Source organism: Mastomys coucha, unplaced genomic scaffold (genome assembly GCF_008632895.1).
Source record: "Mastomys coucha isolate ucsf_1 unplaced genomic scaffold, UCSF_Mcou_1 pScaffold5, whole genome shotgun sequence".
Taxonomy (NCBI): domain Eukaryota; kingdom Metazoa; phylum Chordata; class Mammalia; order Rodentia; family Muridae; genus Mastomys; species Mastomys coucha.
This window is the reverse complement of record NW_022196911.1, coordinates 798,425-825,870: the sequence shown is the minus strand read 5'-3', so window position 1 is coordinate 825,870 and position 27,446 is coordinate 798,425. Positions and strand designations below refer to the sequence as shown.

The window sequence follows — 27,446 nt, the reverse complement described above, 5'->3', positions numbered from 1 at the left end:
ACGCTGTTACAGAACAAGAGTTCCCTAGCACTGAGACACTCTACAAAGAAAAGTGTAAAGGACGAGATTTCATGTCAACACTCCATCCCAGGCATTATCTTTTCAATTTCATCAATATTTTATAATCAATACTTTTAAACATAGCCACTTACCCACAAACCCTTCTTCGCCGACCAATTTCAGTGCAATTTTATCGGCTAATACTGACGAGTTGCCGTGAGCGATATTGGCAAAGGGACCAGCATGCACAAACACAGGTGTTCCCTGCAGAAGAACGAGAATAAATTAAGAGCCCCAAAGGAAACAAAAGAATGGAGGCCAAACTTAACTCGGGGACACAAGGTGCCACAGAGCACTGGGGGTGTAAGCTTACCCAGTGTCTCTCTGCATCCCTACTGCATAGTCAAAGCACACCAAGAGATCTAAAAGTACTGTGAGCCAGGAAGGGTGAAGCATGTCTGTAATTCCAACACTTGGGGTAGAGGTGCAAGGTTTAGTGGTTCAAAGTCACATAAAGCTACAGAAGGGTTAGAAACCAGCCTGGGGTACAGGGGCTCAACCTAAAGATAAAAGCAGGGCTGGGTTAGGGGGAATGGCTCCGTCAATGCGGGATAAGAAACCACAAGGACCTGAGTTTGTATCCTCAGATCTCACGTAAAAGCTTGGTATGGTGATGCCAGTCTGTAACTTGAGCACCTGGAAAGTGGGGGAGGGGGAGGACAAGACAGGTGGATGCACGGAGATTGCAGGACAGCTGCTCTAGCCAATCGGTGAGCCGTTGAGCTATGGGTTCATTGGGAGACTGCCTAAAAATCCAAGTGGTGATGGACAGAGGAAGATACAATGTCAAACTGAGATCTCCATGTATATACACACGTACACACACACACAAAAAGACAAGACAGAACAATGACCTTTAAACCAAACTGAAACCAAAGACACCCTGATGGACTCAGACACCAAGTGCGTCTTAAGTCTCCTTTAGACATAGTGAGAAGAGGTGGGAGGAAGGGGACAGAGAGATGGAGAAGAGTGGGCAGGGGAGGAGAAGGAGCAGGAGGATGGGGAGAAAAATCCCACAATTCCAGCATGTGGGTTGTTAAAGCAGGAGAGATTAGGAGTTTGATGTCAGGATAGATTTATATGAGATTTTGTTTCAAACAAACCTACAAAGAACTGAATATAAAAAACAATATAACACATGAATTATGAAAGCCAGACAGGCCAATTACACACAAAGGACAAGCTTAGGCTATTTTTGTTTGTTTGTTTTCAACTTCTATGCTAAAGTTGTTTTCTCATTAAAAAAAAAAATTCTGATTAAATCTTTAAAAAATAGTCTATTTTACATGTTAGAAGTCTGACAATTATTAAGATAATAAATAAAGAGAGAAAAAAAAACCCACCATGGGTGAAATGTAGGAATGATAGAAACAATTTTGTGTGGTTGTTTAGGCCGGGTGTTGCATAGCCCGGGGTGGCCTCAAACTTGATCTGTAGTCAAGGATGTCTTTGAACTCTTGATACTCTGGTCTCTATTTATTAAACACTGGGATCACAGCCAAGCACCCACCACATGTAACTGAAGTTTACTATTAAATTTCCTTTTAAAGAAGGCATGCAGAATAAGGGGGGGTCTCTTCATGACATTTTAATACGTGTATACTGCACTTTGTTTATGAGCAGTTCTTACTAATTACTATGCTACTTAGGGTTTTTATTACTGTGATAAAATATGACCAAAAGCAACCTGGAGATGAAAAGGCTTATTTTAGCTTATAACTCGCAGGTCACACTGTTAGCATCAGGGCCTCCAAAGCCCGTGGTGTCACAGACCTGTTGCCAGGGCAACAGCCACCATATTCCCAGAATCCACTGGGCTTGCCTCCCACCTTTACCTGCGGCCACGACGTCAGAACCCATATATACACGGGGAACATTCCTCCGTCTCTCTCTCTCTCTCCCTCCTCTCTCCCTCTCAATTAAACCTCTTACACGTGGAACTGTTTGGGCCTAGTGTGTGCTATGTTCTGACGCAACCCGCTGTTCAAACACATCACACACTCTGTCACTGAAGGAAGCAGAAACTGATGCAGAGGCTGTGAGGGGTGCAGCCTACTGGTTGACTCTTCTGGCTTTCTCAGCCTGGTTACCACCAGCCTCAAAAAACGGCACTGCCCACAGTGAGCTGGACCCTCCCACATCAACCAGTTTGGCTCACCCACAGGCCAGTCTGGTGGGGGCATGGTTCCCTCTTCCAAAATAACTCTAGCTGTGTCAAATTGACATAAAACCAATCAGCATTTTTTACAAATAAAACAAAACCAATATTAGGAACTAATTAAAAATTCTAGGCTTTCAAGGTCTTTGAACCATCCCTGTCAATTTAGTCATTTTTTTAGAGTCATTTTTTTTTTTCCTTTTCATCATAACAACAGACTTTAGGTCTATCTGAAAATAATTCTCCTTAAAAATTCAGGCTTTATTCCTAGCCCAGCCAGTTATTGGAGGTCTGCTCAGATGAAGGCTTGGCTACACCTGTGAAAATACAGCCTGCCCCTCTGCTGACACAGCGGAGAGCAGGGAGCGATGCAGGGTGGGGGTGGGGCAGCTGGGGTGCATGGAAAATTCCCAGGAACTATGATGGGCTATGAGCTGAACATGGTTCAAAAATGAACCAAAGCCGGAAGACAGTCTGAGACTAAGATAGTGTCTCGAAGCCACCATGGGAGTTCACAAGTCCTCCACACAGAGAGAGTATAGAGGCCCTGAGAAGGTCAGAGTGACGTGAGCATATGAGGGTTATAAAAGTCCAACGTGTGTGCTTGTTCACATGTACACACGGCTAGCATCTGCACTCCCTTACCATCTATTAACACGTCTCTTCTCTCTACACAACCCTTTCACGAGCTCTGAGAAAAACATCTTACAGACTCTGAAGCCTCCACATTGTCGTCGTCTTCCAACCCTGCTGCCCGGGGCATACTGCTGCCATGGAGAAATGTAAAGAGGACAAAGTCACAGACTCCGTCCTGGGATGGCAGCTGGCTTGTCTCCTCGACAGACTGTAACCTCACTGCTGCCATCTGTCAGGGAGGTAGGGGGCCTGGTCTCCAGGGGACACAGGTGACAGGCTGTGGCTGAACAAGCATAGGCTTCAGGATTCTGGAATAATCCCGTCAGGCTGCTGTCTGATCTAAAGCAATCCTTCCATTTCAGAGCTTTCCTTATCGGCTAGGCTATACGACTCATATGTCAGCAAAAATGTTTGTGGTTTAAGTCTTTATTTCACTTTCGTGTGAGTGTGTGTGTGTGTGTGTGTGTGTGTGACTGCAGGTGCATGCAGTATTCAGTCTGCATGTGGAGGTCAGAGGGCAACCTCATGCTTGGGTCCTAGCCTTCCATTTCACTCGGGACAGGGGCTCTTGTCTTTCACTGGCTACATTTCAGGTTAGGAGATCCAGGATCTTCCCTTCTTGGCCTCCCATGTCCACACAGGAGTGCTGGGGTTATAGGCATGTAAGACTACACTTAGCTTTTTATGTGGGCAGTGAGGACTCGAACTCAGGCCCCCATGCTTGCAGAACAAGTGTTCTTATTCACTGAGCCATCGCCCCAGCCTTTACATTTTAATTGGCAACTAAGTAACTCAGGAGTCCAACAGGATGCTTTGATGTGTGTGTGATATAAAATGTTATGCTGGAGTTTGGATCCTGACTATCTTCCAAAGGTCTCTGTGACAGTCTCAGCACCAAGGGAAGATGGTAAAAGTCTTAGGAAATGGGGCCTGGGTGGGAGGAGTTTGGTCCTGAGGACGGGACATCTCCATGAAGAGGACTATTGGGCCCTGGTCTTGTACTGTCTCCATTGTGCTGGCTATGAGAAAAGCAGCTTATTCCGGTGTATTCTCTGACTAGAATCTCTGATAAATTCTTCGTACTGTGCTATCTGACTCAGTGCCAACACCAACAGGGCAACCAGAGGCAGAAAATGCCAACAGGGTGAGCCCAAAGAAATCTTTCTTCCGTATATGTTGTTTTTCTCATGTAGTTGTTACAGTTATGAGAGCTAACAGGTCATATTAGGTCCGCTGGCACACCCTGCCACACACCCCTCCTGTTTCTTGTTCCTGTGAACTGTTAACATAGTTGACAGATGTGGAAAACCCATTACTCCCATCTAACCAGAACACAAACCATCTAATCAACTTCTCTTCAGCCTGGTGATCACTGTCCCAACTCCCTACATTCTGGCCTCCTTGCTCTTTACACTTCTGTGTAAATGGAGCATTAGCTGGGCATCACAGAAGCAAATAACAGGAGGGCAAGAACGGGTCTCTTCCTGACAGGAGAAACCCAAGGCCCAGGGAATCAAGAGGCATTGTCCAAGGCCAAGGAAAGATTAATAACCTTGTTAAGATTACAGTCCTGATTTTGAACTCCCAGTGTGGAGTCCTAGTAAACTAATGATCAAAATGTTGCTATTAGACATTCAAAGAAAGACACATATTTAATGGTGGCTGTAGCTATAAAATAAAGCACATTGTCTAAAACAAAACAAAACAAAACAAAAAAAACCAATCTCCATGTATAAGTGTATTTATCTTGGGGCTAGAGAGATGGCTCAGTGGTTAAGAGCACTGACTGCTCTTTTGAAGGTCCTGAATTCAAATCCCAGCAACCACATGGTGGCTCACAACCATCCGTAATGAGATCTGATGCCCTGTTCTGGTGCATCTGAAGATAGCTACAGTGTACTTAGATATAATAATAAATAAATCTTTAGGTTGAGCATGTGGGGCTGACCAGAGGAAGTGAGGCCAAGAGGAGCGAGCAACTTTCATTCCCAGCAACCACATGATGGATCACAACCATCTGTACAGCTATAGCATACCCATATACATAAAACAAATAAAATAAATCTTTTAAAAAAAATGTATTTATCTTGATTTTTGTTTTGTACACAGAATGCTTGGGAATGTGACATAGGAACTATCTTTGCTTCTCCTCATGAATTGTCTCCATAATGTTCTTCCCAAAAGCTCCTAGGTTTATTACTTCAATTACTTGGTTGATTTCCAGAGCATCAATGGGGTATTATACTTCTGTACTGTCAGATACTGTAGCCTCTGTCCATGTGGGGCTGCAAGGTACTTAAAATGTAGCTAGTTCCCCTTTCCCCAAAACCTAAATAAACACAACAGTAGAAATGTGGCTAAGCAGCTGAAAGACATTTTTAATTTTATTAAACTTTAATTTGGATTAATGCATGTAGCCTGCAGTCACAACGGCACCAGACAGCTAACATTCAGCGACTTCATCAACGCCGTGTGTGGCTTGTTCACCAGAATATATTTTGAGCTCTTAGGATTACTTTTTCGTGTTTAAGTCATCAGTAGGTTCACAGTCTGGCTCTGGAGAAGGCTTGCTGGGAATATCCAGGTCTTATACCTTTAGCCCCATGACTCCTGGTCCTCTTAGTCTATGGGGGAACCTGGTATCAATCAGTGTCCCAGAATCTACCAAAGTCTTTGGAGGAACAGCTAGGACTGAAAACTGCTGGCATCATGGCCATCTGTAGCGTGGCAGGGGATACCCAACGCTCTCCTACGACACTAGCAATAGGTGTGTCCAAAACAAGACACTGCCCACAAATGAGATGTTTAGGCTGTCCATGGATGCAGGCTCCTGTGTCACTGATTCTAGAAGCCCGTCCCAAGTGTGTATCTAAGAATCAAGGAACTGACAGAGTTCACTCTTGTACTTGAACATCTTAATCAAATTCTATGCTTTGTTCTTAAAATACATTATCTGCCCAAATAATCTTAAAAACAGTCAATACCGTAAATGACAATTAGACATGATGTGAATGCATTAAGCATTGCTTAGGACAAACCCATTTATTAAATGAAATTAAGACTCGCAGAGTGGAAGCTATCTTAAAGGTTCAGTAATGGCTATTTGCTTACTTATTCGTTATTTTGCTAGGCCAAGGCAAGCTCTGTACCACTGAGCGACCTCTCTGAATTGTGATTCTTCTGAGAAGGGCTCTCTATACTATAGAATTCAGGCTTAGCTGGGCAGTGGTGGCGCACGCCTTTAATCCCAGCACTTGGGAGGCAGAGGCAGGTGGATTTCTGAGTTCGAGGCCAGTCTGGTCTACAGAGTGAGTTCCAGGACAGCCAGAACCACACAGTGAAACCCTGTCTCGAAAAACCAAAAAACCAAAACCAAAAACAAACAAACAAAAAAAAGAATTCAGGCTGACTTGGAGTTCTTTGTACAGTCTACCCTGACCTCCATTTTCTAATCCTCCTGCCTCTGTCTCCCAAGTACTGAGATCACAGGTGCAATCACAGAGATTGCTAAGACTAAAGATAAAGACTAAAGACTAAACATACTGCAGCACATCTGTGTGCTCATGAGAGAGTCAGAGAAAGAGTTCCGGCCATGGGGACAGACCAGAGGAGGGTTGAGGGTGGTATAGAAGGGCTGGGGAGGGGCAGGACTGGCACTTTCAGGGTTCTGTTCCATGTTCAACTGGGGCTACAGTCATCTGCTGAATAGGAGCCTGGGCCTCGTCACCAAGCCCGGGGATGCCTTGGATTCATCAGCACAAGCTCAGGTTTCACTCTTGTCACGCTAACTGGTAGCTGTCACGGTGCTGTAGGCCTGTGGTTCTCAACCTATGGGTCCTGAACCCTCAAGGTTGTTGAACAACCCCTTTCCAGGGATCCATTGCAGTCACAAAGTAGCAATGGGAATTATTTTATGGTGGGAGTCACCACCGTGTGAGGAACTGTATTAGAAAGGTTGAGAGCCACGGCCCTGGGCCCTCTGGGCTTGGTCTCCTTGCCGGGAACAATATTTTCTAATGCTCCCTAGGCTTCCTCACACCGTTGCCAGGTAGTTTATGAACGCACAGATGGATGCTCTGTGCCATTCTGTGCCCACTCTCCCTCTGAGATTTCTTTTTTCAGCCATCACACCAAGGAGAAAGCAGTGAACTCATTTGTCTGTTCTCTGCCTCTCCAACCAGGGTACGGCGTTCAGGAATGCAGAGGCTTCTGAGCCCATGCTCCAAACGGTATCCTCAGTACACATCCACCGTATGTGGAAGTCAACACTGAACTGTCACTATCACCCTGTGACTGACACCACTTTACCTGGGGGAAAGCCGAGGAGGCGGAGGTGGTAAATAGCTCAGCCCAGGACACAAGAGCAAAGAGCAAAGCATCCATTCAAACTCAGCTTTCTGTCAGCTGAGTACGTGGATGTACATGAGCATCTACTTCTCTCCCTGCTTCGTCCCCCAAATACTCGCCCCCGGACACCTCCATCCCTCTTTCCTACTGTAGCTTAGTACAAATCATAAATGGCGTCCAGTGACATTGACCAGTGTGGGCATGGTCTTTTCTCCCTGTCACCGGTCTATGAAAACACCAGTTTCAACATCTCTCACCCCAACACCTATTCTCTCCCTGTAAATATTAATTTTATGTGTTTGAGTGTTTTGACTGCACAGATGCATATGTACCATATGTATGCCCTCTTGCTGGAGGAGGCCAGAGAAGATATCTTAGCCCCTGAAGATGGAGCTATCATATGTGACTCAAACCTAGTCCCTCTGCAAGAGCAGTAAATGCTCTTAACTGCTGAGCCACCTCTCTAGCCTAATGCCTGTCTCTTTGCTAAATACAATCCAGATACTCCGTCCCTGTTTGGACCTCTTTGGATCCAAATTCTAAAAACTGGTAGCTAAGAAAAGGACTGGACAATGGCTAGGTCAAATGAATATGATCAGTAACATAGAAACTAGATTGTAATGGGTGTGGGGTGTATGTGTGTGTGAAGACACTTTGAATCATAGAAGACAAGGCAAAATTCTATGTTTGTATACAAGATTACAAAACCTGATGTCACCACAAAAGTGAACTGAAAATATGTTCTTAGAAAACATTTCTTAGTACTGTATTTTACTTGAAAAAAAAACAATTTATAGTTACAAAGCAAACAATTTATAATTCACATGATAGATTAAATATTTTAAAAAGTTAAAATAGACAAAGTTGTGTAAATATGGCAATACCACCCACGGCTGTATCAGACAGATATTTATTTTCTATGTTCCTATTCTAGTCAGTGAAACCAAAGCCAAAATGTAAGTCATGCCTATGAATTGATAAATTTTCTTTTAACTTTTAATTTATTTTTAAAATAAATTAAAGACCAAGAAGTTATTCTGACATTCTCCTAGACTCTCATTGGCTGGGAATATTCATACTGGCGAATGCTATGTTATAAACAATCATTAAAAAAAAAATAATAAGGGCTGGGCAGATACCTGAAGGATCTAAGTTTAAATATCAAAAGCAAGCGAGCAAGTGAGCAAGAGAGAGAGAGACAGAGAGAGAGAGAGAAAGAGAGAGAGAGAGAGAGAGCCCAGTGCCACAAAGGCAGAGACAGGTGGACCCTAGTGCTGGCTGGCCAGCCATCTAACCTTATTAGCGAGTTCCAGGCCACTGAAGAGCCTGACTCAAACACCAAGCTTGATAGCACCTGAGGAATAATATCAGAGACTGACCTCTGACTTCCACATATGTGCATATATGTACATGTGGCACCCCCACTCAATACAGATGCACACATATACACACAAAAAGTCAATTAAAAAATAAACAAACAAATAAAAGGGAAACTACTCACTTCCAGGGTCTGCATCAGATTTGGCTTGATGGCGTCTTTCATCAAAACTGTCAGAGCGCCTGTCACCCCCTACAGGTGAGAAAACGACACATGAATCAGCAGGAGAGCTGGGGTCATGGCTGATTTGTACCCTCTTTCCCCATCCTTGTTTCTAGATGGGTATCCCCAAGTTGACCACGCCCTGGGATTGTCATCTTTGCCCACGTCTGCCCCACCCCAGGCTGATCAAGGCAAACCAGGGATCACGACAGGTGAGAATGGCAAATGTTTACAAAATACATTCCATGTGCTCTGGACTCAGCTAGGTCCAGATGGGCTATTGATTCAAACGGAGATGTTAAGAAGCAGCGAGACTTGGGAAGAAGTCAATGGGCAGTGCAGAACTTTCCAGAATCCCCACTCTACACCAGCAGAAGAAGGAGCTCTCCATTCTCCGGAGGACCACAAGCTCCCCAGGGCCTGCCAGCAACACTCACCAAGTCGTCAGCTGTCACAGGCTGCCCATCTTTGTCACTGGCCGCCACCATTCTTCCCAGCCGCTCTTTCATGTCTGCAAGGCTATCAGTCAAAGCCAGCACGGCCATGATCTCACTGGCCACTGCAATGTCAAACTGTGCCTGGGACAGCAAAACAGGTCCCATGGTCAGCTGAGGCATGTCACTGGATGGATACTTCCAGCAGTCACAGCTGGGGGCTATACCCTGTGGGCCAGCTCACACTCACGTGGCCTCTCTAGATTGCCCACATTCTCTACCGTCCTCTGCGGAGAAGGAGTCACTGGGGTAAGGCCCGTGAAACCCACTGCTCAGTGTAACACGCCACTGGAGTCTGCTTCAGTTTAACAATTAAGTACTAATGAAGACAGGGCTGCAGCTCAGTGGTGGAGTTCTTACCTGGTATATATGAAGCCCCAGGTTTGGTTCTCTCCCAGCCCCCCAAAGTATCACTGTCATTATCTAAGCATCTTTATCACTAGAATGTCTGGCCACAAAGGTGGGGACCACACAGAAATATTCCTTGTGGATGCCCAGCAGGGACAACAGCCGGTAACACCCAGTAAGTGTTTAGACCATGCTGAATGAACTAGTCAGTACCCTAAAGTTACCTCCATCCAGGGCAACCAATCTGTGAGGGAGGTCACATTCTGTTCCCCTCTACCCTGCTGATCTCGTTTCTCTTCTTTTTGTTGAGGTAGGAATTAAACCCAGGAGCTTGTGCACCCTAGAGCATTCTACCACTGAGCCATGGGTCTACTGATATGTAAATACAAGCATGGGTGTCCATGAAAGAGGATAAGAGTATCTTCCTAGCTTCCTGGACATGAGGCCCATTTCTCAGAGTTAAATCTCAGCATAGGTTTAGCCTAGCAGCTAAGGAAGGGCAAGTGTACTGGCTGGTTTTGTGTGTCAACTTGACACAGGCTGGAGTTATCACAGAGAAGGGAGCTTCAGTTGGGGAAGTGCCTCCATGAGATCCAGCTGTGGAGCATTTTCTCAATTAGTGATCAAGTGGGTAGGGCCCCTTGTGGGTGGTGCCATCCCTTGGCTGGAAGTCTTGGGTTCTATAAGAGAGCAGGCTGAGTAAACCAGGGGAAGCAAGCCAGTAAGAAACATCTCTCCATGGCCTCTGCGTCAGCTCCTGCTTCCTGACCTACCTAAGTTCCAGTCCTGACTTCCTTTGTGATAAACAGCATTGTGGAAGTAAGCCAAATAAACCCTTTCCTCCCCAACTTGCTTCTTGGTCATGATGTTGTGCAGGAATAGAAACCCTGACTAAAACAGCAAGGAACCATTCTGTGTCTGTTGTGTGAGGATATGGCTCCATCGTATCTGGCAATGACAGCCAGAGAGCTCTAACTTTCTTCAAAAACTTCCCAGGGCTTCTTCCTCCCCTTTCTTGGCTCCAACAGCAGGTTGTACAGAGTCCAGTGGGAGCGAAGAGCGGAGACAAGGAATGAGTCCTTTTTTCAGCTTGCAAAAATCCAGCCACCGGGAAAGCATCTGCACCAAGCCCCTTCGTTAAGCTCCAGCTAAATTCTCCGGATCCCACGGGGAGTGTGAGTCAGATAGATTCAATCACACACACACACACACACACACACACACAGAGAGAGAGAGAGAGAGAGAGAGAGAGAGAGAGAGAGAGAGAGGGGGGCAGGCAGACAGATAGACAGACAGACAGACAGACAGAGACAGAGAGAGAGACACAGAGACGGGTGGGGGGAATGGCTCTGCCTGGTAGGATCACCGTATGAGACATTTTATTCCCCATTTCCATCACTGACAGATCAGGAAATGAAGGAAGGAAGGACTTGCTGGCTCCTTCCTGATTGAGATTGTATTAACCATTGATTTACTGAAAAAATATTGCCCGAAAGCTAAATACAGCTATATTAAATGATTATAATCTCAAAGTAACTCATTCTAAAGCATAAGTGATTTTTCACTGCATGAATTCTAGGTTTCGATAGCACTGCAAATACTACATTTAAAAAATGACCAAAATGTTACTCTTGTTCTCTGCATAACACGAGCCTGGAAATACTTTTTGCAATATGAACTATGTAGTAAGCAACTTGTAGAATTTACAATGTGCATACAAGGACTTCATTTGGAATTGTTTCATTTCTAATATTATAAGCCAGCATCACGGTGGATGCATCTAATTCCAGCATTTGGGAGGCTGAGGCAGGAGGATCATGAATTTGGGGCCATCCTGGGCTACCTACTGAGTTCCAGATTAGCCTTCACTAATCTGTGATTACACACACACACACACACACACACACACAAGAGTGAATCTAAGAATCATTAAAGCAATTGAAGCCATTTGTGAGTCAGTGTTGCTCATCTTACTAACCAATGTGCTTGGGAAAGGAATATTTATGTTGTTTAGCAAATAAAACACTTCACAATCATATAATTGGATAAATGAGGCTTATACTGTTTCTCAATTAGCCACAGATTTAAATACAAAGGACAGTGTACAATGTAGCTAGGTCTGTGAGTGGACTTAACATTTCTGGAGAGCAATATAGAAATCCACGCCATTTATACACGGACTCTACAGTTACATCCCTGGAAATCTACCTTCAAAACTCATACCAGAAAAGTATACATCTAAACACAAACATGTTCGCTACAGCCTACTTATGTAGGAGAGAAAATCAGTATAAAGAGCCCTCATGTCCTTAACAGAAATTGGTGAGCTGGTTGATATATTCTTATGAGCTGATATAGCCATTAAAATCAATGACATACAGTTTTACCTTTATTAATATAGGATGATGATCTACAGAGTCCGTGGGCTAAATCAAGCAACCAACACTCTAACATAACCCTTTACTACTTTAAGCAATACAAAATATAAGCATACCAGCGAAGTAATTTAAACTTGTACTATGTATACTAGGCTGTCCTCAAACCTACGGGGATCCTCCTGCTTGTGCCTCCTAAGAGCTAGGATTACAGGCATGCACCACACGTAGCTAGCTCCACTGCTGTCTTACTTTGTAGCAACATAGATACCATTTTACAGTGGTTTTTATTTTCATATCTGTCAACTGTCATGTTTTATTTGTTCAACAATCTACTGACACCAGCATACTGTGACAGATGTTTATCCTAAATATGGAATACAGAACCCGAAATTCTGCTTTAAGGAGGGGATGGAACCAGCACATAGGAAGGGATTCAGGTGCAGGATTCAGGTGGTGAAGAGAGGTGAGTTTAGGGACAGGACACTGTGGTGGGATATAAGGTGGCCAGGGGATGAGCCGTATCTGAGTATTAATTGTTGAACGTCCTTATTTTTGGCACAATAATCATATGTCATATGTCCCAGGTGACCACTAGTCTTAATGTTTCTGTTTTATGGTGAAGATCTTGATGTTTAAACATATCAAAAACGATGTAGTGTTTCCTGCCTAGTCGCTCTGCCTTTTGTCAGCAACAGCCTTGCTCTATGGTGACCATGAATGGCCGCCTCGGTCCAGGAGGATTGTTCCTGGTTCTCTACAGTTTTCCTTGATGTGTTCCATGTTAGCACTGCTGTTTTTCTCTTCCGGCTGAAGCTTCTGTTATCCATCTCCTGCAGGACTCAGAATGAATTTCCTGAAGGCCACCTGGCATTTGATGCTGTTGATTGAGAATCTTCTTATTCCTTTGTGAGTAATCAGAATCTTTTCTCATTGGCAGCACTTAGGAGTTTCTCCTTTATTCCTTCATGTTCTGAAATTTCAGCCTGATGCTTCCAGACAGAAATGCTTTTTTTTTTATCTTCTTTCTTCTCCCCACTTTCTGTTCTGTATTTGTTTTTAAAATGAAAATGCTCCTTTCCGCAGACTGAGAAGTTCCCTTCCTATTAGTTCTGTGCTGTTCTGCCCTGCTAGGACCTTTGTAATCGAGGGTGGGTGTGTTTGGGGATCAAACCTATGGACTTCAGGAGTTCCAGATATGTGCTTCCTGTCTCTCAAACTTTTGTAGTGTTTCCCTCTGAGAACCATTTCTAAAGATTTCCTTCATTAGAAGTACCTCTCTAGTGGACTTAATCCTACAGTCTCAGCTTTTGATACCCATGGTATAAGTTTGAAGATCTCAACACAGCTCTTGAAGCGCCAGTGAGCTGGACTCTACAGCTCTTTAAGCCCTTTGAGAATTCACTCTCTGCTCAATCTCTGTCCACCGGGTTTCCTTGGGTACACGAGCTCCTCTTCCTAGGCCTGATCAGTTTTCATGCTGTATATTATTTCTCTAGACGTAAGGTGCTGGCTAGCTTGAGGCTCCCTCTCATATACGTGAGGACAAAATGTCAGACAAGTCTAGCTTCCGTGCCCACGTCGCCAAGGAGGATGAGCTGCTATTGGCTCCTTCAATGGAGCCATTCCCAGGGCCATTGTTGTCCTTGAGGTGCTTAACACACAAATTTCAAAGGCTGTGTTCTCATCAAGAAAGGGGTCACACAATGTGCTGTTTTTCTCTAACTGTGACACTTGACTGACACCTGTCAGGACTCACAGTATGTGACTGCTATACAAATGGTTCCCTACGGGTTGGGCAGTGTCCCCTGTCCCCAACCTTGGAATCCTACTCAGGAATGGCAAGGCTGAGTTACACATATGTACAGGCTGTGACTAGGTGTATAAGTGCCACAGTTGGGCTCCACCCAGCAGCATCTAGGTGTGGTCCCAAATCACTAACCCTAAAGGGTGCTGGTTTCTCCTGGTCTGAGAGCTAGGGCACCTCTCACCTCTGAATTCAGAGGTCCTTCTTCCATATTCTAGGCTATTCTCTCCATTTATCCAGTTCCCTCCCCAGACTTTTCAGGAATGACTGTTGTTTTCTGGTATAGATAATGCTGATTGTATGAAATCTGTGTATGAGGGTTCTAGAGTCTGGGGCAAGGAGGGAGGTACATGGGCTTAGCCAAGCTTCTTAATCCAAGCCCACATTAGGCTTCCTTCTACAAGTGTGTGTGTGTGCGCGCGCGTGCCCGTGCGTGTGTTATGCATGTATACATATGCATGAGGTTAAACAAGAGTGTCTCCCTAGAAAATGCTCCAACTTAGACAGTGAAGCAGAGCCTCTCACTTGAACCCAGAGCTTATCAAGTAGAGCTGGCCGGCCCAGAGTATCTCATCTCTGTCTCCTAAAGTGCTTGGGTTTCAGGTGGGTCACCATGCCCATCCACCATAAATATGGGTGTGAGAACCCACACTCTGGCCTTCCCGCTTGCGCAGCAAGTGTTTTACCCATTGAGCTATCTCCCCCCATTGACCACTTAATTCAGAGAATATCAGAAGTTCCCAAAACCTATTTGGTATGAGAAATGGCTATTATCATAACAGTAACTTTTTCCACTAATAAAAAATTTAATGTAAAGGCCATAAATTAAAAACTTTCCAAAGAAAGAGTTTACTATTAAGAAAAAAAAAACAAAAACAAAAACCAGAGGGCTGTCGTGCCTGGCTAAAAAATTATAGAATGAATTTATATTTCCTAAGTGCCTATCCCATATCATAGACCTATTAAATGAAGGCAGAGCTCATAACTCCCTCCCCCATTGTCTTTAACAGTACTATTAAACCTACTAAGTAAGTGTTTGTCATTGGGCTTATGAAACTGGAGTGATATATCTGAGCCTTTCATTTTTCCATCATTATACAGTTCTTTTATTACGGGACTTTACCGAATGAGTCTACCCAGAAACACAGCCAAAAACTCACGGAAGAGGACACTGGAACCTTCCTGTCTCCCGACACTGTCATTTCCAGATCAATCCTGATACTCTCCCGAGTGCTAGGTCATCAGAGCAGCTGGAGACCCACCCTGAGAGAGTGGGGGAGCCACCAGCCCTACAGCTGGGGACCAGAAGCAAACAGCCAAGACTGTGCACACCAAGGTGAGGAAGGGGTAAACACTTCCGGGAAGATGGCGCCACCTACCTGCCGGGAATATCCTTTCTCGGTGCTTCCCTGTCCAATAGTTATTTTTCTCAGAAATCGGTCATTCGTGTCCAATACTGAAAGAGAACAGGCAAATTATTTAATCAACAAATAACAGACAGGCTGTACTGGGAGGTGCTGAGGACGGAGCAGAAAACCAGAATCAAAGTTTGGCTTCACTCAAGGAATCAAAGCGCATGCTAGTGATGGCAGTGTGTCAGGTGAGGATGGGCTGGGCTGAGGGGCTTTTGATTAGGGCATTGAGGACAAGTATCTCTGAAAGTATATTTTACAATGACATATAAGTCACAAGGAAAAGTCAGTTCAGTTTCTCATACATATGACAGCCAAATGGCCCAGTAATTCTACTCCTAAGTGTTATTCAAAAAACCCTAAGCACAATGCCTATGGCAGCTCCATTCACAATGGCCAGAAAGTAGAGGCAACCGAAGATTCCATTGATAGATGACTGGACTAACTCACAATGTAATATTATACAGCCATAAACGAGTGTTTTGATATAGGCTCCACATACGAAATGTTATGCAAATCTAGAAGGACAAATGCCCTATGGCTTTTCCTCCATGGGGGATCTAAGGTAGACAAATCCACAGAGCAGCCATGGCCAACGGCAGAGGGACATCATTTTATCAGGGTCTCGGACAGTGGCTCTCAACCTGTGGTGTGTGACCCCTTTGGGGTTACATGCAATACCCTGAATATCAAATATTAACATTATGTTTCATAACAGTGGCAAAGTTACAGTTATGAAGTAACAACAAAAACTTTATGGTTGGGGGGTCACCATAACATGAGGAACTGTATTGAAGGTCCGCAGCCTTAGGAAGGTTGAGACCTATCAGTCTAGGACTTGTGTGGGGGATGACGAAGCTTTAGGTACAGGCAATGGTGACAGAGCAATCATTGTGGATGCAGTTAGTGCTATCCGTTGTACGGCTCTGGTTGGTTAACATGGGGACTGCTGGGTTGTGTGCAGTTCACCACAATACAAAGAAAACCAAAGGAAATACAGCAATATGAAAGAAGACTGACTAGTTAGATCGGGGAGAGCTCTTCCTTGTGTGAATTGCACTGGATTAGACTTTTGTCTGTGAAACGGTTTGGCTTTGAAAAACCAAATTTATAATGCCAAGAAACAAAGGCAGGATAGATGGTTCCTTCAACTTTGTGATTTAAAAACAGCAGGGCTGTTTATAGTGAGAATTGAGATCCAAGTTACTAAATGCATAATATCCTAATAATACACAAATTACCCTTGGGTCTCTCACCCTAGCTGCTGCCGTCATGTCTGTGCCCCACCTCTCTGTCTCTGCTCCCGTCCCCAAACTCACACACACCCACAATTTTCACTTTTTAAAAATTAAAAACTTCCACTTTCTAACAATTTATTTAATTTCATGTGTACTAGCGCTTTGCCTGGACGTATGTCTGTGTGAGGGTGTCAAGTCCCCAAGAATTAGAGTTACAGAGAGCTGTGATCTGTCACGTGGATACTGGGAGTTGAACCCGGGTCCTCTGGAAGAGCAGCCAGTGCTCTTAACTGCTGTGCCATCACTCCAGCCCCCAGCTTTTATTTTTTAAGATAGACTAACACCTGAAGGATTCACGAGCTGCACCTCAATAGCACTAGCAGCTACTGCCTTCACTCCTGAGAGGCTAGGCACTCGGGTCACATGAAATAAACCATCTCCTTTTGTGCTGTGTAGTACAGAAACACTGTTGGCTACAGAGCGAGGTCACTTCCCCATCAGATGTAGTTTAAGTCTATAGCAGACCATTCAGATTTTAGTTTGACCAAGGGAAGATAAGCAAGCAAGGTTAGATCAAACTAGAGCATCATCCAAATGGTACTTTGGATGCCAGTTGGATTTGGTGTCTTTCACAATGCCACAGTAGAGCATTGTGACTTACCAGGGTGTATACACACAGGGGAAGAGCTATGTGAACTCAGCACCAGGGACGCTGATGAGAGACGTGCAGATTCAACCCACCCCACAAGACAGATGTGGCCGAAGCCCAAAGGAACAGAAACGCACAGCTGGCATCTAAGTGGCAGAGCTGAAGGTGGCTACACTCTGATTCACTCCTATCTGGAGCAGGTTCTGAGAACTGTCCCTGTGCTAGTCCAGGGCAGGGTCATGAAGATGCACAAGGGACCAGTAGCTGACTCCTGACATTTCCTGGGAGGAGACAGAGAGCACCAGAGCGCTTGCATGGAAGGAAGCCGTAGGGTTTGGGGATAGACTTCTTTCTTTGTAACTTGTCCTAAGTAGTTTCTATAGCCCATGGTATTGATAGTGTTCAGAGGAACACCCAGAGCATGCCTGATCCTTTAAGTAACCAATACCAGCCGAGAGCTAGAGCCCAGGCACAGGTGCCATACCAGGACAGGCCCAGAATTTGGCTTCCACAGAAGCTAAGGCATCCTAATCTCAGAGTGGCACTGGGCTAGTGTTGGGAAGCAGAGACTAGGAGCTGACAGCGAACAGGGCTGGTGGGCCCTTGGCCTGTGACGGAGAGATGGACCTGTGTGGGAGAAGTTTCTGAAGAGCTAGGCTCCCTAAAAGACTGGGGCTTTGGGGTGTCCAACATTGTAAAGCCTATTTCTTGCCCCTTAGGGGATAATACATGCTTGGAGATATTCCCTTCCCCCCTACCCCGTCTGTGACATGTTTCTGGAATAATCCAGTATCTCAAGCTCCACTCTCATTGCCCAGACTCTACTAGTTCTCAGTCAGTCAGAAAGCACTACCCACACACACATTCTCTTCATCTGTGAGAAGTCTTCATTATCATACCAACCCATTAATCGCAACAAAACTACTTATCAAATTTCAGCCCGAATTCCTCTGGCCCAGGTGGCTTGTCCTCAGCAATAAAGTTTGCTTCTCTTTAACATCCCAAACAGTAATGTAAGTCTGTATTTTTTTCTGGGATAATTCTTGAAGCTGTCACTTCCATTAGAACTGATTTGTAACCGCAGAGCATTCCGATCCTTTCCTGTCTTCGCACGGAGAATCCGGTTGCGCACCAGCCCTCCCTGCAGAGGTGATCTGCCATGATTTCTGAGACTGGGGCCCAAGTGCCGAGGTGCAGGAATGCCAGCTGGTCTGAAAGTTTCCCTTTCAGTATGGTTGAAAATACACTTAATTTCCATTGCCTAATTTTTCATTTTACCAAAAAGGCCCCTTAAGCCAATTTACAGAGTAACATGAGCTCAGAGAGGCCTGGAAAGGTTGAGTACACATTTTGCAAACAATGGTGTTTTAATAACAGATCTTTCTGGTTAAAAGAAAAAAAAATCTAGAAAAAAAAATAATGCCCCAGCAAAATGCTGTCAGCTGTTTAAAACACTGTTTGTTGATCTATTTTGGATTTGTGGTATATACAAATCATGGTTCCCCTGCAAAGGAATATTCCAGAGTCACTTAAAAATGATCACTCTAAATGTTGGGGATAGAGCTTGCGGGTGAAGTCCATGTTTTGCATGCCAAAGGCTGTGGTTCAATCTTTAGCTCCATGAAAAAATAATAAATAAATGAAAAAAAAAAACCAACCTAAGAAAGAGCTAATAAAGTAGAACGTCCTTAGGATGTAGTTGAATTGGGCAGGAAATAAAATCCACACACACAGATGGTAATAGAGCTGAACAGAAAAATCAGATGTACCAAAAACTATGAGTAGCGGTTATTAGTGTTGTGAAATGTTGCACTTTGACAAAAATCTTTACAATAACATTATTTGTTTTAAAAAATTAAAATGGATCCTTGCAAGAGTGCTCAAGGAAATTTTAACTCGATCTTCGGAGGAGACAAAGACCAAGGAGTAACAGACACAGCTGCTACTCTCTAAGGGTCACGGGGAGGCGCTTCTGAGTTTGCGTGTGTTCACATTTCAGTGGAGCCTCCCCGGAGGGAGGCTGGTGTTACTACAGGCTCAGCATCCAAAATCCAAACCTTTTTGGGTGTTAACATAATACTGCTAGTGGAAAAATCCCACATCCTGAAACAGCTCCATGTACAAAATTATTAAAAAAAAAAAAACCCCAAAACAACAAAAAACCAAATCTATAGCATATTCTCAGGCTGTGTGTGAAAGGTGTAAATATAATAAATAAGCTTTGTGTTTAGACTTGGCTGTCATTACTGTGCTATCTGCCCAAACCACCAAATCTCTGAAGTTTGAAACACTGCTGGTCTTGGGTGCTCTGGATCAGGGCTGCTCCATCTAGACGGGGAAACCTAGGAAGTGGTTTGTCTGTCTGAAGTAGCTTGATCGTTGTCTCTTGGCTTCGAGGTCTGCTGCAGGGAGACACTCAGTTCTTAAGGGCTTGGCTGGATGGGGTATTGGGGGAAAAGCTCAGGAAGTGTTGGATGGTGGCTAAACCTGGGAGAAAGACTGCTTAGGAAGGAGATGGGCTAGGTTTGGCTATGGCCAAGAAAAGGCTGGCAAGAGGGAGGAAGCAGGCCCTCTGGTAGACAGAAGACAGAAACTAGGCACCAGTTGTCCTCCAAGACAAATTGCCCAATGGTGATTTTACTGCCCGGATGGGAACACCTGAGACTGCTGACTGAAGAAGCAATAGGTATTAGGAACCTAGTGAATGAAGGAACGAAAGCAGAAATAGACGGGAGAATGGGGGACATTTCTGTGTCCCGTGGGTGTGACTGCCACACTTCCATAAAGATACCATCAACTCCATGAACTCCAGAACACGGAGCACCTACGCTCGTTCAAGGCCACACAGCTAAGTGGCCATTCTCTAGGCCAAATTCCATGGTCAGCCCTTTTGTCCACTGTTCCATTGAAGTGACTTAACGACAGTGTAGGGAAGGAAGGGATGTCACTGCTGAGAGGGACGCAGGGAAGTCTGGAGAGAACACAGAGCTACTCTGCAGAGTGACCACCACCCAGGACCCAGCTGGAGACGCTTGCCGGACGTGGAGGGAAAGCCTGTGCTGTGAATGAGAACTAGAGAGCTCAGAGCTACTGGAAAATGGGTAGAGAAGGCAGCCAGGCACAGTGGCTGACATCTTGGAGGGTAGAGGTGGGAGGCAGGAGGATTGAGGCAAACCCAAGGGCGGCCTCGTTTACATACAAAATTCCAAACCAGCCAGAGTTCTACCTGGAGAACTTGCCTCAAAACAAAAGGGACTGGGGAGATGGGTCAATTGATGAAGTGTCCCATACACCATGCACTCAGTCAAAACCAGTACTGTCCCCTGTACCAGGGAAACAGAGAAAGAAGGAACCTTTGGGCTTTCTGGCCATCCAGTCTAACTATGGGTTCAAAAAGATACCTGATGTCAACTGTTGGCCTTCATGTGCACACACACACTCATGCACACACATATCCGCCATCCCAAAACAAACCAAGACCAAAACCAAAAACCAAAAATTAGGAAGAGGGGCTGAGAAATCGCACAGCACTTAAGAGCACTTACTGCTCTGGCAGAGGACTCAGGCTCGGTTCTCAAAACCCACACAGTAGCTTACAACCACCTTTAACTCCAGTCCCAGGAGATCTGATGTCCTCTTCTGGTGTTCGTGGGCACTGTACATATATGGTACATACACATACATGTACGCAAAACATATGATAAAAAAATAAAGAAAAAAAAGTAGGCTTTATCCCCAATTCTTTGCCCCTCCCCACTGAGATCCTGAATGTAACAAGTAAATAAGGAATAATATATTATTTTAAAATATTCTTTTTAAAAAGTAGAGGAAGAAAACCAGGCTCGGGGGAAGAGAACTCACTGTGACAAGGAGCCTTAAAAATGGCAAGAGGAGGGGAGAGAGAGTTTTCCCTACACAATTGGAAGAAGGCTGGGTTGCTGTGTGGTGTTTAGCCTTGTACATGCCAGATGAGGACCTCCTCACTGAGCTCCCACCACAGCCCATCCTCGGCCATTTGAAAGAGGATGGAGGGAATGGGATTGCGCCCAGAGAGAGGTGGTGCAAAAGAAGAGTAATGGAACCAGATGGTGAGGTTCTGAAGCCAGGAGAGGGAGTGTAAGACTGTGTTTTTTAATTCATTGAATTCGTGAACGGAAGATTGAGTGTTGATGACTTGCCTGTAAGAGATAGGGCTCAAAACCCATTCTCCGAATGTCTCCTGACTTACCCAGTACCTACCTCTCTGCCACGTGATGGTCGAGGGGTCAATGTTGAGGCGGGCGAACTTCCTCGCTTCCTCCTCCGTCAGAGTGCTCGGATCAGTTTTATGTATCCCCAGTTTCTAGTGATTGGGGAGGAATGCCATAAGAACAAGAAGGCAGACCCAAACAAAATTATCCCCATAAGTAGTGAAGTCCCTGAGAACACACACACACACACACACACACACACACACACACACACACACACACACACACAAGCCTGGGGTGAACTGTGACTTCCGTGAAATTCTATTAGCAAATGTCTTCTGCAAGCAGAAGGTAGTGAGGATCTGTGAACGCCCAAAAACCTTATCTGAAAATGGGGTCCAGTCGGGAGCACGCAATGAGCACGTGGGTACCCATGTGTGGCTCGTGGTACCCATGGGTGGCCTTGCATACTGAGCTCAGAAGATGCCAGACCTCCTGTCATCATGAATTTGTTACTCTCCCAGTCTTTTCATACTCATATACCAAATGAAATATATGGCTAAGTTTCAAAAGGATACATTCTACTTGGAAAAATTAATTAAAAGTTTTAAATTGGGTGTGGTGGCGCATTCATGCAATCCCAGAACTTGGGAAGCAGAAGCAGGTGGGTCAGGCTACACAAAACCCTTCAGACAAACAAACAAACAAGCCAAAACAATACAAAGCTTTTAATCAATTTAATTCTGTAAAGAAAATATCCTACAAAGTACTTCAAGTATATTTAATGCCAATTAATGGTTATAAATTATACCATAAAGGTGTTCCCCACCCCCAGTTGACTTTTGTAAACAATGATGAATAGGACAGAAGCCCTGAATAGCATCAGGAAGCAAAATGGGAAGAATTAAGATAAAATGGCTTTTTCAACTTAGGGTAGTAGCAACTGCTTTGGAAGAAAAAAAAACCAAGCAAGCAAACAAATAAAAAGACCAAGAGAGATGGCTATCCAAAGCTGTCTTATCATTCTTTAGAGCAGTGATTCTCAGCCTCCCTAATGCTGCGACCCTTTAACACCCTTCCTCATGTTGTGGTGACCTGCCCCCCACCATAAAAATTATTTTTGTTGCTGCTTCATGACTGTAATTTTGCTACTGTTATGAACTGTAATGTAAATATAGGAGATACAGGATACCTGATACATGACCCCCAAAGGGGTCGAGACCCAAAGATACAGGACCTCTGCTTTAGAACCTCTACAAACAGGAAAACATTTCTCTTCAATAGGAGAAGATGTGCCAGTTAACGAGGTGCTCGTAGGTTGTTAGCGAGGCAGCCCTCCTACCTCGCACATGAGGAAATGGAGCCCTAAAAATGTGAGTTCTTTGGGGTGGGAATATGGCTCAGCAGGCAAAAAGGTACTTGCTGCCAAGTCCAACAATTCAAGTTCCATGCCTGGAGGAAGGACATGCTTGGCTCCTGTAAGCTGTCCTCTGACTTCCACACATACACACAAAATAAGTAAAACAGAACATAAATGATTTTTTTAATCACATGATCTTTAAAGAAGTATGAGTTATTGTTTCCTTGGCTCTTTGGTGTAGGGATTTACCTACAGACTTCACTAAGATATTCTGAGTTAGTATGCTCTAAAGCAGTGGTTCTCAACCTGTGGGTCACGACCCCATGGGGGGGATCACATATCAGATATCCTGCATAGCAGATATTTACGTTGTTATTCATGACAGTAGCAAAGTTACAGTTATAAACTAGCAAACGCAATAATTTTATAGTTGGGGGTCACGTCAGGAGGAACTCTATTAAAGAGTTGCAGCGTTAGGATGGTTGAGAATCTCTGACCCAGAGTTTAATAACCAAAGGTGTATATGCAAACACAGATTAAGTCAAGTCTAGAATGTTCTCCTCTTAAGCAAGCAAGCAAACAAACAAACAAAACAAACAAACAAACAAAACACTATAAAGTCAAATCTTACCTTCAGCCGAGAAAGTTGAATTTCTGAAAATTCTCTGACACCATTCACTAAGGGTACCAGTCGATTGTATAGAGCCTAAGAAAATAAAAACCCCATTCACCAGGGCTTTAGGTTCAGCCATGAACTTGGATAACTGGACATGTTCATGACATATAAGTGGACAATATTCATTACATTTATAACCAAATAGGTTCTATTAATATTTAAGGCTAATATAAACAGCCTAGAGTTAAATTCTGCTATCTTAATAAATCTTAGTGGAAATGATGTACATTGCAACCACTTTGTGTAAATCTAATTGATCTGTACCCTAACAACTTATCAAATAGTTATCTGAATTCTGTTCGGAAGATAAGCTAGATTATAATGGAAAAAGTCTGGACCTCTATTGCAAATCATCAGGAAGTACCTCTCTCATCTATGACCGATGCCCGTGAAGAATTAATACCCACAATTCTGTCACTTTCAGGTGTGAGTTGGTTCTTGGTTATCATGCATGTGAAGCTAGAATCTGGTTACTGTTTGCTGCATGTGAGTTCACTCTTACAGATGGCTGGCTGTTACTGCCACAGCTCTTGCATAGCATGCACAAAGCTCTAGGTTCAAGTCCTACTACCGGAAGTTCCCACCTCTCCCCAAACAAACAAACAAACAAACAAACCCAAGTTCAATTTCCGTTAGGATGGACCAATGTATCTATGACCACAGTGAAGACAAATGCTTGTTCCAAGGATCTTTGAGACTGAGAAGACTCATCTCGAATAATGTCCTAATCAGTACACCACAGTTCTCCCACTGTTTTGCAATGATCATAAAGCCAACTGAGAATCTGATTAAAGTGTAGCTCTCCTCCTCTGGAAGGGAGGATATGGGTAAAATTCAGCAAATTTCGAATATAATTTTAGAGAGCAGATGGGTTCTAAGAGTCTCTCACTGAGTCCTTAAAGATGCAGGGACTCAGCATAAAACCTGGAGATGGCTAACAAGGGCCCCTCTCACCTTGTCTGTTTGAGTGCTCTCATGTAAAATTCTCGTGTCGATGGCTGCGGCCAGCAAGTTATTAGCGGCAGTGATGGCGTGGATGTCCCCAGTCAGGTGAAGGTTGAACTAGAAATTAAACGTCACATCTTTCTATTTGCATCATATAGCCTGGGACATTTTCAGGGACTGTCCAAATTAATAAAACAGTATGCTAATTATTTGTCTTTATCATGAGCTGAGACAAGATGATGGCCTACATCAGAAAATCAACGTCAAGGTCTCCAACTTGACTTCAAGAGGAGTTGAGTTCTTCCATCCTCTGGTTATAGATGACACATTCAGATGGCTTCAAAGTCTCTCTCTCATGATTTCTTCATTTTCAGTTATCTATTTGTATTTGGGAAACTGCACTATAGCAAATACACTTGGGTAGGAAGCAAGGCTTAAACAGTAAAAATGGAATAAGAACAAACACCACTGAACTCTAGTTCCATTATTAACACACAATTACTCTTTATAGAATTGACATACCCCATCATTTGGAAGCTTTAAGTTTTAAAATGAACTCATTCAAGTTTTACTTATTAACATGTGCGTATAATGTACATATGGCAGAGAAAGGGGAGTGAGCGTGTCACAGCATGTGTGTGCTGGTCAGAGGATAACCTCATAGAACTGATTTTTCTCCTTTTACTTTTACTTGCATTCTGGGCTTGACTGGCCTGTGCCTTTAGCTGCCAAGCCAGCTTACCAGGCCCTGCAAACCTTCACAGAAAAGTTATGATGGGTTTCACATCTTTAACCTCGGAATCCGAAGTCAAACGAAGGAGTTCCAAAATCTATACCATTTTTAAACACCCACATGAGGCCACAAGTGGAAAATTCCATCCTATGCTTTTTTTTTCCATGACTGAAATCCTTAATAATGTTATATAAAAGCCGTGTGACCCTGTTACTCCCCTTCTCAAGACCCTTCAATGGCTGAGTTTGACACTTCAAGTCAAACATAACCTCATGGCTATCAATAGAAGGTTAGCTCCTCTGTCTCAGCTTACTTACTCTGCCTGCGCTGCCATGGTTTCTGGTCATGTTCAGGGACACCATGTGGCCTCTGAAGAGGCAAAGCTCTTTTTTATCTCAGGATTTTCCTTATAGAGTTTCCCCGGCTGGGAATGCCTTCCCTCAAGTACCTTCAATCCAACTAGAACTCCTTGTGATGTTTCTCCATACAACTTTTCCTGAGTCTCTGCTGCCTGTGGATGGTGCTTGGTTTGCCACCTAATACCCAGTACATGGGAGGCACTGCGCTATGAACTATGGATACAGAGATGGAGCAGACACACAGTTTATCCCCTACACTGAGCCATGGAGTTGAAGACCCATGCAGAGGAATACCATTGCTATGTCCATGCTTGCTAGCTAAACCTCAGACTGTTCCCCTGGCCTGTTCTTTGTTCTTATCCTAATTCGACCTTCAGGTGTTGGATTCTCCTGCCTTGTGCAGGGGAATGAGGGCATTTTGGAGTGAAGCAGAATCTTGGGCAGGGTAGTGAGGACGAGGAAGGGCAGAGAATTCCATGCATGGGAAAAGTCTTCTAGTTAAGAGGAGTCAGGGAGCCAGTACAGCTCCACAGTAATGGGCATGCTTAGTGCTCATAACACCCTGTGGCCTGGCAGCCATGCATCGGAGAAAACAGGACAGGCACTTAGAAGGAACTACAAAGCAGGAGTCAAGACCTGCTATGACTTCTCAGGTCATGCCTGAGAAGTGACAGGCAGCAGGAAGGACAGGGTCTTGTTTAGGGAGAGCTCAGGACTGAGCCGTGCTGCAAAGAACAAGGCTAAGGGAAGCAAGGCCTGGTCAGGCATGGGAGGCGAGGGAGATGAAGAGAGTTCTTGGAGAAATAGGAATCAGTGTCATCCATTCTTAGTGCCCAGTGTCTCTGAGATGATTTTATTGTGGCCTCACTTGGTAGAACATTTCATCTATCTCTTTCTGAACTTGGCAGTATAAGAGATGACTGATGGCACCCAGGATAACACTGTCTTATCTAAAATGGGCTTGGGTCCACAGAAGCCTGGGGATATGAAATTACTATGGAATTTAGAAAGGCAGAATGATTGCTATTATATGTGAGCATGCTCATGTGTACACACACACTTTATAAAACATTGTAACCACAGACTAGGTTATCATCTATTTGCTATAGGAAATATGTGCATATGAATGGGACATGAGTATTCACACCAAATGGCACACACACATCCGTATGTAGCCACCAGTGTCAGGTGTCTAGGTGGGCATCTCGTGGCCTTACCTCCTCCATGGGGATGACCTGAGCATATCCACCACCTGCAGCTCCTCCTAGAGAACACAGCAAGTACAGTGATGTGAGCCCCCAAGTTCAGTTACAGGACAGACACAGACCTATGGATGCTACTCAACAAGGAGGCCTGCAAAGGCCCAGAGATTCTGTCCACCCAGAACAGAGATAATACAAAACCAGGACGCTGTATCCAGCGATGCCATTTTAGGCCTTCTGTTTTGCTTTTTGTTTGTTTGTTTAAAAAGAAAGGTTAAGACCTGTGCCTGTTGAAGCAGGTCTCCAGTCACAGTTACCAGGGAAGCTTTGAGGAGCATCATGGATTCAAGACCTATTGGGCAACAGAGTGAGTTCAAGGCTAGGGTGGGCAACTTAGCAAGAAGTCCGCTTTCAAAACTGTGAGTAAAGGGCTGGGATATAGCTGAGTGGTTGGGTATTGTCCTAATATTCATGATGTCTTATATTCGGTTTTTAGCACCACACAAACAAAACTTCCGAAAAGAAACGAAAAACATTCCCAAATGCAAAATACAATATAGCAAATGTCAGTGCTATAAAAACACATACATGAAGGGGTTGGAGAGATGGCTCAGTGCACTGCTCTCTTCCAGAGGACCTGAGTTCGATTCCCAGCTGGCTCACAACCACCTATAACTCCAGCTTCAGGAGGCTATATACCTCTGGCCTCTATGAACATCTGCACATGGCCCCAACACCCTCAGCCTTCTCATACATGTAATTAACAATAACAACAAAAGCGAAAGGAAAAGGCTGAGTGTGGGGTATACACCTTAATCCCCACAGTTGGGAGACAGAGGCAGGCAGATCTCTGTGAGTTTGAGGTCAGGCTGGTCTACAGAGCGAGTCTAGGACAGCCAGGGCTGTGTTACACA

General features: G+C 44.3%; 1 protein-coding gene across 2 annotated transcripts in view; it reads right to left on the bottom strand.

The window, feature by feature from the left end:
- Mthfd1l (methylenetetrahydrofolate dehydrogenase (NADP+ dependent) 1 like) overlaps window positions 1–27,446 on the bottom strand; it is a 181,783-nt gene that overhangs the window by 97,112 nt on the left and 57,225 nt on the right. For both annotated transcript variants that reach the window (XM_031351087.1, XM_031351088.1), the window contains exons 13-20: window positions 26,548–26,594; window positions 24,248–24,355; window positions 23,249–23,323; window positions 21,307–21,409; window positions 15,148–15,224; window positions 9,182–9,322; window positions 8,706–8,774; window positions 153–264 (exon numbers count right to left, since the gene is read on the bottom strand). In XM_031351087.1, the coding sequence (XP_031206947.1) occupies window positions 153–264; window positions 8,706–8,774; window positions 9,182–9,322; window positions 15,148–15,224; window positions 21,307–21,409; window positions 23,249–23,323; window positions 24,248–24,355; window positions 26,548–26,594 (732 nt within the window). The remainder of the gene's footprint in view (window positions 1–152; window positions 265–8,705; window positions 8,775–9,181; window positions 9,323–15,147; window positions 15,225–21,306; window positions 21,410–23,248; window positions 23,324–24,247; window positions 24,356–26,547; window positions 26,595–27,446) is intronic.